A 17428-nucleotide genomic window follows, 5' to 3' on the forward strand; every position below is an offset into this window, starting at 1 on the left:
AAAGAAATTTTATATGTGTGAAATGTTGAGAGTACATTAAATATTTCAAAGGAATGCTAAATCAAAAAAAAAAAAAAGGAAAACAAAAGTATTTCGATCCATAATATTTTGCGTGATTTGGCTTGAAAACATTATTTAAAATGGTTTTTACAAAATCAAACATATGTTTTTACAAAAATTAAACCTGTTTGTTTAAAATTCCAATATTTTATCCAACGACAATTTTTAATCAACACACAAGTTTTTGTTAATTTTTTTCCCGTGCTACAATTTAAGTTAAGAAGTCAACTTTAAATATTCAAATTTAGATTTTTTTTTTCAAAGTTATTCGTTTTCTGAAAATATCTTCCCAAGAAATTCATGGGGTTTTACTTTAGTTTTTCACAAACAAATCAACTCACTGATTTTTATATCAAAGGAGATAACGACATTAATCCAAAGTAGCTAATTGTTTTCCGTGCTATTAACATGATAATTGTAATATTTAACATTCTAGACCCGGTTTAAGGATGGCCAAGAATTGTCAAACCTTTCCACCAGGCACCAACCGATCAAAGTACAGCCAATCCAATTCACTTAGAATTCTCTTAATGGGCATGATACATGAACGAGCTCTTAAATTATGTCACTTGGCTTATAGTGATACCATCTGATCAACTGTATACTCCTTTATTCATAATTATTCTCTCTTTAAAGACAGAAAATCAGTAAGCTCAAGCACATAATTTAAAACGACAAGGCTAACACGAATAAATAGTTCAATCTTGCTGAGTTCGGTTTTACTTTATCTTGCGATAACAGGAATGTGAACGACTGTCTATGAGCTTGCGGAATAGGGCTGAACTTTCTTCTGCAGGAATTGCAGCATGTGTTCACGTTTCCAATTGTCAATTCTGCAAAATAATCACAGGAGTAAGAAGCCTCATTGTTTTCACCAAAATGTGAGCAGGAATAATGCAAACGGAAAATTGATAAGACTCTTGTTTCCTAAGTCTTAAGAAAGGCTGAATTTTATATGATTCGCTTTTCTGCATGTATCCACATATATGGAGAATAACAAGGTAAAACTTGGTGCATAAACAAAGATCATATTTATTCGTTTCGTATCTTTCTAAATAGCTTGAGAGCAAGCATAGAGGGAGAAAACAAAAGGGGCTAGGTAAAGAAAAAAAAAATGGTTGGATGTTAAGGACCAAAATTTGAATGGAGAGAAATATCATGAGTTTGGCCAAAGTAATCTGTCCAAGTATTCCTCTTTATTCAGTGGATATTATATCTCAAATATGAGCAAAAGTGCATTAATAGAAGGCACCAAACCTTATGGTTTCCTTATATTGGCCCTCGTCATCCAACATGATCAACTTGGGAGGAGAATTGAAAAGATATTGAACTTTAACTGTTGGAAACTTGTCCTTCTCTTCTTCAATGAAACCAACAATTTCCGGATAGAATACTAGTTTCCTCATGCAAACTTCCAGTATCGCACCTGAATAAGTAATCTGCAATTGCAAGAATATAGGTGCAACTTTAGAAATTAGGAAAAGATTTAAAGGAAAAAAAACACAGCATGCAATACCAAATTTAAGAAACTTCTATTCCCATTTAAAATGATAAAGGTGGTTGAGAACAACAAATATCTAGAATTTAGAAGCTTTTTGTTCTGCAATCCCATCATTTATGGTTCGCTTCCACCTTTCCCCTTTCTTTTAGGGTATAAATATCATTCCCTTTCCCCAAACAGAGCAGCAAAGAAAAATGAAATGAGCAGACTAAAGAAATGCAGGACTAACTGCAAGTCAGAAATGATCTTAGAATAGAGTTGTTCGTAAAAGGCATTTTCAAAAGAAGATAAGACATGATATATGTTTCTTACAAGCAAAGTCCACGAAGAAACTTAATACCCTTAATATTTAATACAATTAAAGAGTGTCATTGTATCTGATGTACCTGCAGTACTATTATATATGCTAGAGATTCGATAAAAATGTAAAAATCCATGAACTCTTTTGCTAAAACGCAACATCCTCCTTTTCACAAGTCTCAATATAATCTGGGAATTAAATGACGCACCAATATAGAGCAGGAAAATATTTTTTTTAAAGAAAAACAGAGAGGATAAAGTGTAAGAGAGATTTAGAAAAATTACATGAGTGGTTAAAAATCTACTAAAGCATAAAATTTTGAACCCCTCTCCCATGCCAAAGAAACCCATATCCAAAGCATGTTTCATACCTTACTTGTAGAATCATCTGAGTCTTCTGTGCAACATTTCAAGCAGTCAGATATCAACTCTGCCATCAAAACACATAGACATAGTTACAGTCAGATTGATGCATGTAATGCACATATCAGTTATTTGGTCTTTATTGTTGAGTCTAATATTAAAGATAAACACACCAGAGCAGCTGTGTTGTTTAAATCTCCAGTGTCACTCATTTTTTGTTAATCAAATGCATTACACTTGGCACACAATGATGGTTCAGCATACTTGAAATAGCATCATCAAGCAGAAGAATCACAAGGCAGTTTCATTTTGTACTGAAGGCACAAAATAGTTCTATTTCTACATAATCAGTACAGTTAAAATGTTCCCAACTGCACAGGAAGATGACAATCAAATAGGTAACCATTCAGCTTTTTGGTGCTAGATACAGCTCACAGCAGCTAACTGGAGCTTAAGTTAAAATCCAAATGGAGCCTAAGGAATTTAAGGAGGCAGGGAAATTAAACACGAATGGAGCCTAAGGAATTTGATTACGCAAAAGGAAGACAGGGCAATTTGAATAACAATAAAACTCTAATACTTAAAAATTAACTAGGATTTTCCTTATAAAAGAAAAAACAATGCTTCCTAATGGACATTGCAGATGTGGTATTGAAATGATAATCACTTTAGAAATTTTGAAATTTTCAATAGAATGGAGCCATAGCTTGAGAAATTTGAGAAAGCAACTGGCCCCTTTTTTTTAATAATCTCTTTATAGGTTCGGATCATATCAAATCTTTTTAACACAATGCCTAAAACTACCCAGTGCTCTCTCAACCCATAAATAGCATAAATTAGGGGATAATGTGCTCCAATGCATTCGAACCCACGTATTACTGTATTTGCAACAATGTGCCAATCAAGCTAAGATGGAACTGACCTTAAATCAGAAATTCTAAGTCATTTAACCACTTAAACTGTTGCTGCCAACTACAAAGATGCTTATATAGAAAATTATCATGATTATTTGAAGTTTGACCATATTACAAAGAGATGCATTAGTGGCAACTGGAAAACGCATCAAAATCGATAAATAACCCCCCAATTAAAGATTAGACAAAGCCCTCTGATACCCTAACATCAAAACCCAGAAATTAAAAAAAAAAGAAAGTAAACCCAGTCTGACAAAACCAAAATTAATCCAAAGAATTCACCTTAAATTTCCAAAATTTAATCAAGCAAACCGCTATAGCAGCATAAAAAGGAAATTTCAAGTTTGTTTTCCAATTATTTTTTGAAGAGGGTATTGATTCAGTACCTTTGTCCTTGACATACTCAGAAAAAGTGTTGCAATCAGAACAAAGGGCTAAACCCGTGAAACCCAGATCCTCACATTGCTTTGAACTTAGCTGTTCTTTCGATGATGATACAATAACGAAGGAAGCAGATGGAATTAAAATAAATATTAACACCCAATAATATAATGTGAACCTCAACATCTCTATCTCACTTTCACAGCTTCTTTCATTTAACAAGTCTTCCTCTTCGAAGTTGAAAGTCGCTTCCTTCGCTTCCAAACAGGAAAGAGTACTGCTGAGTTCTAACCTCTTAAAAAGGGAATCCGGAACGCGAGTGTTGATAGCGAAATAGAAACGATGTCGTTTGCTACTTTAACAATGTAAATACAACTAATGGACTTACTTAACGATGTCGTTTGGGTCAGACAAGTTTCTTACCCAATCAATTTTTTACGAGATGAACTTCAAAAGTGATTATCCAGCTATTAGTTCATTTAGGTTAAATATTTTTATTTTAATAGTTAATATTATCAAAATTTAATATTTTCGGTCACTCTTTCTTTAAATCACTAATGATGACCTTTTTTATATTTACATAATAATAAATTTAACCTTCCAATATTTACAGATTCTATTAATTCAGTCCTAAATCTTAAAAAATTAATAAATTTAGCTCTCAACTTTACACATTTGATCAAATTAGCCTTGATTCTTAAATACTAAAAGAATTAAATACAAAAAAATTATTTAAAAGTTTATTATTCGATAAAAATACATAAGATTTATATAAATACATACAAAATTATAAATAATTATAAATAAATGAATATTTTTTCTCATTTTCTAACATGAAATTTATTTATTAAATAATAATTTTATAAATAAAATAATTTAAGGGGAAAAATTCATGAAGAAGGTTTACGCAAATTCAACTTTTCTCTTTTTTCAACATTAACGACTCTCATGTTCAGGTTAGGTAAAAAATATAACTTAAGGTCGAAAAAGATGAGTGTAACACCCCTCGCCTAACCCGATTGTTAGGTTCGACTTACAGGATGCAACATTCGTTGTCGGAGTAACTACAATCATTTTGCAGTAAAAATTTTCATACGCATATGCACTTCAATGTCAATCATACTTATTTCGTATAAAACAACCAAATTTAGTTTTAATCAAACTTATAAAAGCTCTTTTGTCAACCCGAGCTCAAAATAGGACCAAATTGCAAAGTTTTAAAACTTCAAGGCTGACATCGTGACATTATCACTTCCATGTTGTGGCGTCCCCAAACAGTTTGTCACGTCACAGAGTCAGGTCATTCAACGTCGCAACGCCACTTACTATCAATTGACGTTCCAACGAAGAAGAATGGTCGTCGAGACGATGACTCTGTTTTTGGTATAAATAAACCATTTGGTACCGATTTCAATACTTCCAACCATACTTAACATTTTATGCAGCAAATATCAAACCCAATTGGTACAAAACATACCCAAAACCATACCATTCAAGTTTAAACATTCAATTCAACTTTTTTTACAAGATATTCAATTCACTTTCACCAATTAAGCTTAAACAATTTCATTACCATTTGAGCATACTAACCAAATTCATTCAATTGCTTAACATTACCTATATCAAATTTATCAAAACATACCATTTTACTCCCATTACATACACAATTCATTATAGGCATGTTTAAGACATAAATCATGAACCAAATGGACCATTCACTAGTTTATATCTCAAGCATAACAACAAGGTATACCATTTCCACATCAAGCATTTCTAAATTCACATACCAACTAATAAGTTCATGTTCTAACTTACCAAAGCATCCAATTTTGTTAAATTAAGTATTAACCACTTCATTTGTCGTGCACATGATTCAGAACATCATAAACCAAATCTATTTCCACATTCAATTCATCAAGAGTTTTATACCATAAGGTATGTACCAAGAAACCTATATAAATGCCACAAACTTAAGTTCAAAATGATTAAACATCTACCAATTCGGTGACTGGATAGTTGCTAGAGTATACCCAAAGACCAATCATGAAATAGTTGTAATTACATACTTATTTTACCTGTTTGTTACTATAAGGCAATGTCATTGTTATTTCAGTTTTTTTTGTGTATATAAATAAATTGATTAATAATAAAGTCCTAAGAATAATATGATTCTTAAAAGGTCCTTAGTCAAGTATTATTATGGGCTTGGACAATAATAATGCATTGAGACTAATATGTAGTTGATTGATGACAAAGTGTTATCATTGACATAGGGATGTCAAAATCAATACATGATTATGTGTTAGAGAACAACATACTGGACTAACCCACCATGAGTATGTTTCTTGGATTATTATGTAATAGTTACAAACATTACTCATAGTGATAACTATGTATATGATCCTCAGGCTTGAGATCATTATTGTCCCAACATTGTGAGTTGTATATTTTGATATAGTCAAATGTCTACCATAACAGGTTGTATTATAAAGATTGATGTTGGATATACCACAATCCATGTAGCAAGATATGGTTGATCAAGATAGGATTTATCCCTCCTACATAATGGTATATTGGGTCTCTTGATGGTGTGAGACTAGAAATGCATGGCCATACTCAAATAAGTTTATATAAGATATAACACTTAAATTTTTTTAGTCTACTCAGAATATCAAGAAATATGAGACTGGACTACACAAGTGTGACTATATTATTACTTGTATTCAATCTAGATATAAATGATAAAAGGATATGATACATGAAAAAGTTTATCACAGAAAAGTTATGTCGAATCACGACTTCTTGTAACTTCAGTAGCAATGATGCATTGCTAGATGTCATTAATTGCTTATAACATTAGAAATGTTCTAGTCTTAATATCAACGTTACAAGAACCTACAAGGTCATACCCTATAGTTAAAGTGAACAAACTTCACGCCAATATAATGGGCATATACCTTCCTACATACAATTATGGCGAATTTTTATCATTGGCAGATGAGTATCAAGTGGCGGATAGTTTTGTCTGGCAAACAGTATTGCCCATAGGACAACATCGCCTGGAGAACAGTATCGTCTGGTGGACAGTGTTACCTGATGGATACGATTCGCAACTTCTTTCCAAAGTTAATATTTATGGACATTAGTATTCTTTTGGAAAGAATATAATTTTAATGTCTTCCACGATTTTCTCTGAAAAAAAGTAAAAGTGAATTATTCATTTTTAATATACATGATATTATTAAAAAAAGGAATACAATCTCGGATCATGTAGATGTGGTTAAGAAAATCAAACTAGGTCTAGTAGCCAAAAGTTTGGATACTCTCTAAAAAATTCAAAAGAATTTTCTGTTCATGATTGATTGGGTGGACTACATAGAGGCCGAGACACTTTGTTGTAGCTAGGATTAACATCGTGCAAAGGATTTTAACCAACAACGTTATTTGCTGTTTTCAGTTTTAAAAGGTATATCTTCAATCCTATTTCAGATCAATTCATTCCTTGTACATGGATCCGTGGTTGACAATCGCCAGAATAATTTTTCCGTTGTGCCACAGGGCATATCGACAATTCAACACTAGTGTGATCTTTGAACGATCTGACTTGACACATTCCACAATGTGATAATCTACAAGGAAAAGGGAAAACAAACGGGGTAAGCATATACGATGCTTAGTAAGTTCATAGGTTATTAAACAAAAACTTACCTTATTATACAATCAAATACAATATGCTACCACAACTTGTCATAATTAGCTAGACATGGCAAAACATAATATCAACAATGTGAGTCTAACATATAATCAAACCATATGATATCTCAATCATAAATTAATCCAGTTAATTTTAAAATCAACATTTCAATACCATGATCATGCTCAATTCAACATTTATCCATTTGAACATCAAACTCATATCATACATGGGTATCTCTAATAAAAAAATTGCTTGTCCAAGCTAAATTTATATATTCGTGTCAAGTTACCAGTCCAAGCTAAACCTTTAAAATGACATCAGGTTACCAATCCAGGCTAAACATGTGTCACATATATCTTCGATACACTAATTTATCGTGTAACACCCCCATCCCGTCTCTGTTTCCAGATTAAGGTTACGGAGTGTTACCGAGCTAAACAAAACATTTAACTTCTATTCAAAATAGTTAACCAAATAAATTAAAAACATTTAATAAATAAATCAATTCATGATATAAATACACTTATGGGCCTTAAATCGTGCTTACGGGGCCCTAAAAATAATTTGAGAACAATCGAGGATTAAATAGAAACAAATCAAAAAATTTTAGAAAAACTTAAAATTTTGATAAACATGGGTCACATAGCCGTGAGGCCAGGACGTGAGACATAGCCCAGACCATGTGAACATTCAAAGTCAGGACACATGGTCATGTCCCAGCCCGTGTGTCCGCTCGTGTGAGTATTCGAAATAGGGTCACACGACCGTGTCGCAGGCCGTATGCTAGACCTTGTGTGTCTTCGAATTTGGGTCACACAACTGTGTCGGGGGTCGTATGCCAAACCGTGTAACAAATTGTTTTGGGTCACACGACCATGTGAGGTGACCGTGTCTAGCACACGGCTGTGCGACAGCCTGTATCTCAGGCTGTATGCTCTATTTTAACCCCTAATTCAAGCCAATTCATGCACATTTCCTTTCACAACAAGACATGCTATCTCTAGCTCATTTTCTTGGTTCAAAAGCACATTCAAAACACCAATTACATGCCAAAATTTCATCCATCTCATGCCTAACCAATATGCCCTTTAAAGGCACCACAAATAAAGATAATTAACTCAAAGAACCAAACTAAAAATGTACTTAACATTGATAATCTATCCATGCTCAAACCATCAACCAAATTGACCAAATGTAAACACTCACATCAAATTACCATTCCAAGAATCATGACCTAATTCTTAAGATTAAGGATTACGAAACCAAAACATTTCGAACATACACATTCAAAACCAACCATTTCACTAGAAGTACCATTATAGCATAACATTTACATATTCACAACAAAACTCCTATATACATGCCACATTCCAAAACGAATTACAAAAGCTACCAAATTGGTTGGATAGTGTGAGCTCCAAATCGATCTGTCCAGTCAGTCCGCAACCTTGACAACTACAAAAGATCATAAATGAAATAAATAAGTTAAAGAAGTTGAGTAAGCTCATAGTTTAAACATCAAACTAACTTACCTTATTTGATATAAATATTCAAAAAGATAATTTACAATTCCTGATAGGAAAATACAAGTTCACAAATTACATTAGTTTTTTTCTCACATATCTAAATATACCATGATAACCTCTTATCGATTAACTTACCATTACCGTAAAGAACATTTCATCAATGTAATTATCCATACATGTAAACAAGTAATTCATTGAAACATTTTACACTTTCTAATGCCATGAATATGCATTAACATTTAAGTACACAAGTAAATTGTAATTTCAAAGAATACATAGCCTGTTAAACTAAGTAACTTGACTTGGATACTCGGGTAACTACACCACACCAGAGGCATCATAGATGCATAACAAAGGCACTGAAGTACGGACAGAGGCACAATTGTGCAATCAGAGGCACCGTAGTGTGAACAGAGACACTGAAGTGTATACAGAGGCACCGAAATGCAAATAGAGGCACTGAAGTGCTATCCTGTACAAGAGCACATATTGACCCTATTGGCATGCCAATCGCATCCTAAGCATTTACTGCCTTCAACTGGGCCTTATACGTAAATACATTTCTTTTATACATATTCATCATTCAGAGGCATGCCATCATTTCCATACACTTACTATAACTTCAATGTGTTAATGTCAATAACATGAAATCTCATGCATTGCTACCATCAAGTATTCATTTTCATAGGTACTCAATTTCAATAATCGATATTATATAGATAACTAATGAAATTTCACATACGTACATACACTAATAAGAAAAAAATGACATAATAACAAGAAATTACATTTACATAACAAAACACTATGAACTTACCTATTTCGTAATTTTCCCCTTTCTTCTGTTAATGTCTTTTTGACCCATTTCTTAATCTATATAATAATTAAATTCAATTTATTAAATTCACATAAATTTAAAACTCAATTCAATGCATGATACCCTTAAGTTTTTATTGTTTACACATTTTCCTAAACTTTTACATTTCTCACAATTTAATCCCTAAACCTGAAATTCCAAATTTAACAAAATTTTAAAACTACTCATGCTAGCCAAATTTCACCCATCCATTTATAGCCCACAATTTTTCTAATTTCTCAAATATTCCTTATCAATTTTAACATTCAACCAATTTAGTCCTTTAACCAAAAACCAACAAAATTACTTTACAAATTAATCATAACAAACAACAAATGCTTTAAATCCATCATTTAACATCATGAACAATAAGAATTCATCAATGGTGAAATCTAAAATTCTTAACAATTTCAAAAATGAAGGTACGGGTTAGCTGGACCTAGTTGCAATGATCTCAAAAACATAAAAATTACAAGAAATGAGCTTGAAATGGACTTACATGCAACACCCTAACTTGACTGAATGCTCAAGCTATCTCCATGGCTTCTTTCTTTCTCAATTTTTGGCAATCGACCAAGAAAAAGATTATAGCCTTATTTGTTTTATTTAATTTCGGTTTAATTAGCTATTTACCATTTTGCCATTAATTAAACATTGAATTTACACAACCAATACTCATTAACCGTCCACTATATATAAACACATGGTATATTTACTATTTAGGTCCATAAATTTCTATTTCCATAACTATTTAATACCTATAACTAATAAAAACTAACTTTTGTATCATTTACAATTTAGTCCTTTTTAATTAATTAACTAACTAAAAATTAAAATTTCTTCACCATAATTTAATACGACTCTAATGTAACTTCATAAATATTATTTAAATAATAAAACATGATCACACCTATCAGAATTGTGGTTCTGAAACCATCGTTTCTGACACCACTAAAAAATGGGATATTACAGCTCATTCGAGCTTAATATATTTATTTGTGTCAGATTACCAATCCAAGCTAAACCTTTATAGCAACACATATGATTGCTTGTACAAGTTGGATATATACATGTCAGGTTACCTGTCTGGGTTAAACCTTTAAAACGACATCAGGTTACCAGTCCAGGGTAAACTTGTGTCACATGTATCTTCGAGTCCGCAACAAATGCAAGATCTCGGTAACATCTGTCATTAATCTACACATGTGTGCACAAGGCCCTATTGACGTGTCAATGGCATTCTAACCTTTATTAAGTTCACCAGGGCATATTTAACACATGTATAATTTTTTTTACAATTAGTCCAACTCTCACCTTTATACCAATTTACCACAATCAAATCACAATCAAGCATATATAAAAAATTAAAATAAATAAAATTTAAACACATTCATATCATATGACTTACCAAGTCAAAATAACAAACAAGTTGAATTTGTAGGGACTAATCGATAATTTTGTTTTTCCCCAATTATCATTGGTTTGATCCAATTCCTGATCTAAACAATTATTTTAGACAATTCATCAATCCCAAATATTTACACACTATTCCATGATATGTATGAACCTATAAAATTTTATTTTTTTGATGCCCTTGAAGTTTTACATTTTATTCAATTTAGTCCCTAAAATCGAAATAGTCATAACTTTTAATTTCAAGCCTCGGTTTGAAAACTAATTCCAATTACATCCCTTAAGGACCTTACTATCTATTATTATAGAAATTTCACATCAATTTTTGATTTATTCACTTTGATCCTTTTGTGCAAAACTAATAACTAAACATTACAATCTAGTCTTTTTTCACATCTAAGCTTAAAATCTATCAATTTAACACCAATTTCTTCGGGAAATCAACAATTATAACTTTTAAAAACTTTAAAAATTTTGCAAATTGGTAATGGGCTAGCTAAATCAAGCTCTCATGATCTCAGAAACATAAAATTTACAAGAAAATAACTTAATTGAACATACCAATTGTTGACCAAAAGTTTGAAATCTTTCAAGGGTTTCTTTCTTTCTTTCTTACGGCATGAAGAATAAGATGGAGAGGAAATGTCATTTTTTTATCTTGTTTTGAACTTATATACTTAGATTAAAATTTAATTAACCTTAATCATAATTAGTTAAAATTAGTGGATGACAACATCAATTTCCACTCCTGGATGAAACAAAATGGTTTAATTACCATTTGGAACCTTTATCTATTTAAAAATCTATAGCGATAAGACTTTTACTGTTACACCCCAAATCTTTAAATTGGTAAATTAGAGTGTTTTGACCAAATGGGATTGGAATGGAACTTAGTCAACACATTTGTTACACATATTTTTGGTTTGGCTATAATTTTAGCCCTATTTGCAAACCATTTCGCGATTCTTTTGTAGTCTCGCGTCTTTCACGTTGCTTATGGCGAGTTGTTTCTACCATTTTGTGAGCTCACCAATTTGGAAGCTTGCAATTTGTGAGTTCTTTAGTCTGCAAGCTCATTAGCCTATGAGCTCATTAGTTGCCTTAACACTTCACGGTGAGTGTGAGACGTTTCAAGGCACATGTTCAGCCTGTGCATGGCAAACGTGTCACCGTGCTTGGCCAGTAGAGGCCCTCAATTATAGAAATAGTTAGTGGATTTATGTTAGCATGATCTATGATTGGTTAAAGAATATTTTAATTTAAAATTTTCTTCTAGTACTAATTAGGGAGAGATGGTGAAGGGAGACTCTATCGTTCTTTTTGAGTTTTTCCTTTGTTTCCATTGATTGGTTTTGGTGGTGGAAACTCTGGTTACATGTTAGAGGAATTGTGGTTTTTAGGTTTGCTTATGTGTTAGTGTATTTTCTATTTGTTTAGTAATTGTTTGTGTATTCATGTATGTTGCGAACTAGTAGGACCATATACCAGCAAGGATAAAAGCAAAACAAAACTCGTTTAAAATTTTTAGCTTTTCGGTGAGTGTCTAGTAGTCGCCAGATGTGTTTTAACTGTCATGTTTTACAGTATGTGTGTACTATTATGCTTCCAAAAATTTAAGGTTTTAAACTAAGTTCCAAGAGTAAGCTTTTCTATAAACTTTATTTTCAAGTTATGTTTTCAAGTTATGTATTATACGTGCTCCTGTGTGAGCTTATGTTTTAAATATATGTTTTTAAAATATGATTTTATAAACTATGTTTTTACGAGCTTTTGTGTAAGCTCTATAAGAATAAGTGTTCTCAAGCAAGCTCACTATAAGAGCTCTATCTGATAAGTATTCTATGCAAGCTCCTTTGCGAGCTCTATGTTGGATATATTGGCATACCAAAAGATTATGAGTACTCACCTACAAGCTTAATTGAAATGAGCATGCTCAATTTAGATCCTAACCCGATTAAATTGTTTGATTACAAGTTCCGTGATTTAAGCTAGGATGATTATTTTAATTAAATAATATTTATTTGATTCATGCTTATAATGTTTGTGCATGCTCAATTTAAATATTATTTAATTAAAATAATCATCCCAACTTAAATAAAATTAAGCTATCATTGTTGTAAACAAGAACAAAGAACTCATAGCAAACATCTTTAAATTAAATTAAAGAAGAGAAAGATTAAACCCAATTCAGAGTGGCTATCACCCAAGACTCTGACTGGCGAGGCTCCTTCGCTCCTTTGCTTTGCTCTTTTGCTGATGGTTCTCTAAGGTGGCCGACCAAGGGCTCTTTAAGAGGCCAATTTACTGAAAACCTTTATGCAAGGACGGTGATAGGCGTGAGAGCTAAGAGATTTGAGAGAATTGAGAGAGGAGAGAATGATGAGAACTGATGGATGATGGATGAATGAATGAGAGGGTCTTATTTATAGGTGAGGAGAGGGGGATAGTTTACTAAAAATAGGGGTGTTCATCCTTTGAAAAATCTCCCATGGTTGTCGGCCTTACATCAAGCAAATCAAGCTGATTTTTCCTTGATTTTTTGTCAGTTTGGATGCCACAACAATTTAGGACTGAGACTCGGTCAAGCGCAAATCTTTAGGTAAATCTCTAATTTCTTCAATTCTTCGAGGACCTTATATAATTAAACCAAAAGTTGGTTTATAATCAGTCATGTGCAGCCGAAAATTGGGTTGACTTGGTCCCCATTTGGACGGTTTTGCAATTAGAAGAAAATCCTTAGACTTTTAAAAAATAGTAGATAGTTTAGAGAACCAATAAATTAATTTAACAACTTTAATTAATCAATTTAATTTATTAATTAAACCCACTTTTTATTAATGAATTATTAAAATATAACATTACATTTTATTATTTAATTTAATCATGCATGGCCCACTTCATAGCTTAAAAATATAATATGCCTAAATTAATATAAAATAAGCCATTTTGTGCATGAAAACTGTATAATAAAAATAAAATCACATTTTAATAATTTCTATGTCCTAATTTCATATTTTCACCTATTTCATTAATTTATTAAACAATTACTTGGTTTTAACAACAAGTTTAAATAAAAGGGAGATGAATTATATAGGAAAAATCCTATATATTTTTTCGTTTACACACCCCCAAACTTAAATCATTGCTTGTCCCGAGTAATGTTCATATGCAGCACAAGGTCTTGCTAAGGAAAATTTTGCTAAGAGTGTAAATAGCATCAATCTTCGTCTCATAATCATGCATCAATAAATTCATGCTCATAGATCTTCTTCATTAACAAGTAACTCGTATACAAACATTTTAAAAGTTTTATTCTAAGTTTCAAGATATGCCAACATGAATCATAGTTTACATGTATGTCATTGCTATAGATAATATTCTTCATTCAACACAATTTCTCATCAATCAAGCAAAACAATCATATTTATGATCTTTATATGTTGAACTTAGTACTTCCTCTCCACTAATGTAGGTGACATAATCATCAAATCAATAGGTCTTTTATAAGGTTGTAATGGGGCTAGGTTAAAGGTAGGGATTTTAAGAGAAGGGGCATTACGGTTTCAAAAATCTTAACTTTTAACTTTGTCTTGGATTTCTCGAAATTCAACCTTTTTCTTCAAGTGAACCTTTGGAACACCCCCAAACTTATTTTGAACTGAAGCTCATACATTTTTCCTTTTTGAAGACAAAGCAAACTTTTCTTCGCTTTTTTTTAAGCATGAGCACATACATCTTTATGAAAAATTTCCTCAAATGTTGATTCCCAAGACACTTAAGTTAAGATAGGTGCACAAAATTAGGATAATTTTTTAAAAAGATGGTAATTGGCTTATAATGTAGGTTCATTGCAAACACAGGCCTTAAAGCTCAAAATTATGGTTTCAAGGGTCTAATATAGTAAGGTGGGCTTGAAAAAGCTCAAACGATCATCATAAAAACATTACCTAGGATTTTTATGGTGTCTATATCATTTTAGATTTTTATGTCCCCTAGGATTTCACCTGATCTTAAGAGAAACTAACTTTTCATGGCAAACATTACCTAAGATTAAGATCATAAAAACATTCCATTCTTCACGAAAACATACAATCACTCAGATAAAATCGTGATCATACTTGCATACAACCTATCTTATTAAAAAGAATTTCTCTAATCATTCATTTATTAAAACATTCTTTTGAAAGAAATAATTGAAACATACTTGAAAATTTTATAATTTGAGCAATTTATTTGCCTTACCCCCTTAAAAAGAAGCAATGTCCTCATGGCAAGAACAAAGTAATGAATGAAAACTGAACACCAGGTAGGGTTGTACAGAAAGAGAGGTGAGTCATTAAGACTACTGCTTAAATACCAAGTCTTTCCTAATAACCCAATCCTAGACATGTTCATTCCCATTACCACATCACTTAGTCTTATTCTTTCTAAAGAAGTATTTATTCATGCTTGCTATGTTTTATTTTGCAAAGATTAAATCCTAATTACTAAAGAAATAAATTCCTAATGACCTAAAAAATAATTAAATAAATAACAAGACAAGAATCCCCCTTTTATTTTTCTGACTCATTCCCCTTGTCTTCTTTAGTTCCATCTCCGCTTGCATCATTAGTATCTTCCGTCCATGTCTCAAAGATAGCATCTGGGAACTCAGGAACAAAAGTGTTAAAGGTATTCTTAAAAGTATTTCGAATTGAATCATCCCTAATTTTTGCATATTTCCAGTAAGTTTGTTGTTGATTGTGCATGAACTTGCACATATCCATCAAAATTGACAGCTCCGATTTCTTTGAAGTACTTGCAGGAGTTGGTATAGGAGTCGTAAATTCTGGTTCAACACTTAGCTTGACTGGTTCTTCTTCTAGCTCAACCCCTTGGTTCAGAGTTTTCAGCTCCTTTAGCTGGTTGAGGACTATTTGGTTGCTTATCAGATTCTCCTTCTTCAGTGTCTGTAACTGAATCAGCTTCAGTTTTAGTTTTATTTGTTGACTCTTCGATTTCTAGCTCTGTTGGTTCCTCTTGCTCACCTTGGTTCAGCTCATGTACTCTCTCTACTAACTTTCCAAGATCATGACTTGTAATGCACCCTTGAACATACTGCCCCTTCAGATTTGCTTGTGTTTTAACACGGGCCCTTAAGAAAGTGAAGTAATTAATGATGGGAAATAAGCACTTCCTGTCTTCTTTTTAGCACAATCATGAATCTCCTTGAGGATAATTTTCCCAACATTAATGGACTTTTCTGTCAAAATTGCATATAAAAAGAGCATTCGTTCCATCGAGATGGTGGAACTATGTGAGATAGGCATAAAACTGTAGCGAACAAATAGAATCATACCTTCTCTACTGGTTTTAAGTATTCTATTCGACAAGAATGGCTTCCATACTTTCTTATAATCCATAGGGATCCCAGATTTGTCACAACATCAAGCACTTGTTGAAGAAAATCCCAGTTGATATTGTTCATCATTAGGTAGTACTCATCTTCCTCAACATCAGGTAAATTAAACAAATCATTGATGGATTTAGAAGTAAGAGGTACCTTTTTCTTTCGAACGATGACTTCAGTAGCATCTTGTGTAGTCAGACTAGCATAGAATTCTCGGACTAGTTCATCATCGGGAAGTGAACGAGCATCACAGAATTGTTCCCACTTGAGAGCATTAATTATCTTTCTAATTGGCACAGGGACAACCATCACATCATTGCTGTTTAGGTTAAAAAAAATTTCCGGCATCATAGGTTGATGCTTGAAGATTGAATCAAATCGCTCTTTCACTTCTTCATCGATTAAAATCAGATTTTCAGGAGTAGTCTTTGACGATCCAGTTCTCTTGCGAGACATGGTATTTTCCTGAAAATTTGGCAAAGTTTCTGCTTACAGAGGTAGAAGAGAAATCGACAAGAGAGGGTGGAACTTGTTTCGGCAACACTTGCAACAGAGAATGAGTTGCGGCGGCAGCAGCAACATGCGGTAGCAATGGTGGTGTGCAGCGGCGGAGTCGATGCTTCGGCGATTCTCTTACAGCGGCACTAAGTAGTTTTAGAAAAATAAAAGAAAGAGGCTAGGGATTTCTTTCAGGATTTGAGGCTTGCAGCACAAAAAGAGAGATTTTAAGAAATTTTAAGATGTAAGCATATTGCTTTGAGGGATATGAAAATTAGTAGAATGAAGAGGGGTTTATATAGGGAAAAATTAGGGCAACATGTAGCAAAAATTTAGCTACATTAAAGTTACTTGGGTGGCAAGTAATGGGTGTAACGGCAAGGGTAAAATTTTTTTCGTCCTTTTTGCTGACTCGGGCATCAAACTCAGACTGTATCTTAAAAGAAAACTGATTAGTACTTGTGCCAAACTTGACCCCCTTTATTGACATAAAAATTTGAAATTAAACAAAATAAATTAAATTAGAAAAA

General features: G+C 32.5%; 1 protein-coding gene across 1 annotated transcript; it reads right to left on the reverse strand.

Moving 5' to 3' along the window:
* Positions 1-557: 557 nt before the first annotated feature.
* LOC107903826 (selenoprotein F) lies at positions 558-3854 on the reverse strand. The gene is made up of 4 exons (XM_016829997.2): positions 3525-3854; positions 2233-2291; positions 1318-1499; positions 558-893 (listed from the first exon to the last, which is right to left on the reverse strand). Exons 1-4 carry the CDS (start codon positions 3703-3705, stop codon positions 818-820), a joined length of 498 nt encoding a protein of 165 aa, XP_016685486.1. The 5' UTR covers positions 3706-3854; the 3' UTR covers positions 558-817.
* Positions 3855-17428: the final 13574 nt, after the last annotated feature.

The sequence above is a fragment of the Gossypium hirsutum genome, chromosome D05 (genome assembly GCF_007990345.1).
Source record: "Gossypium hirsutum isolate 1008001.06 chromosome D05, Gossypium_hirsutum_v2.1, whole genome shotgun sequence".
NCBI classification, from domain to species: domain Eukaryota; kingdom Viridiplantae; phylum Streptophyta; class Magnoliopsida; order Malvales; family Malvaceae; genus Gossypium; species Gossypium hirsutum.

Excerpts from the sequence above, each read along its gene's own strand:
- LOC107903826 (XM_016829997.2), bottom strand. The coding sequence starts at position 3,705 with ATGTTGAGGTTCACATTATATTATTGGGTGTTAATATTTATTTTAATT. Across the intron at positions 1,500-2,232 it reads CAGATGATTCTACAAGTAAG|ATTACTTATTCAGGTGCGAT; the intron begins GTATGAAACATG and ends TTGCAATTGCAG. Across the intron at positions 894-1,317 it reads CAATATAAGGAAACCATAAG|AATTGACAATTGGAAACGTG; the intron begins GTTTGGTGCCTT and ends ATTATTTTGCAG.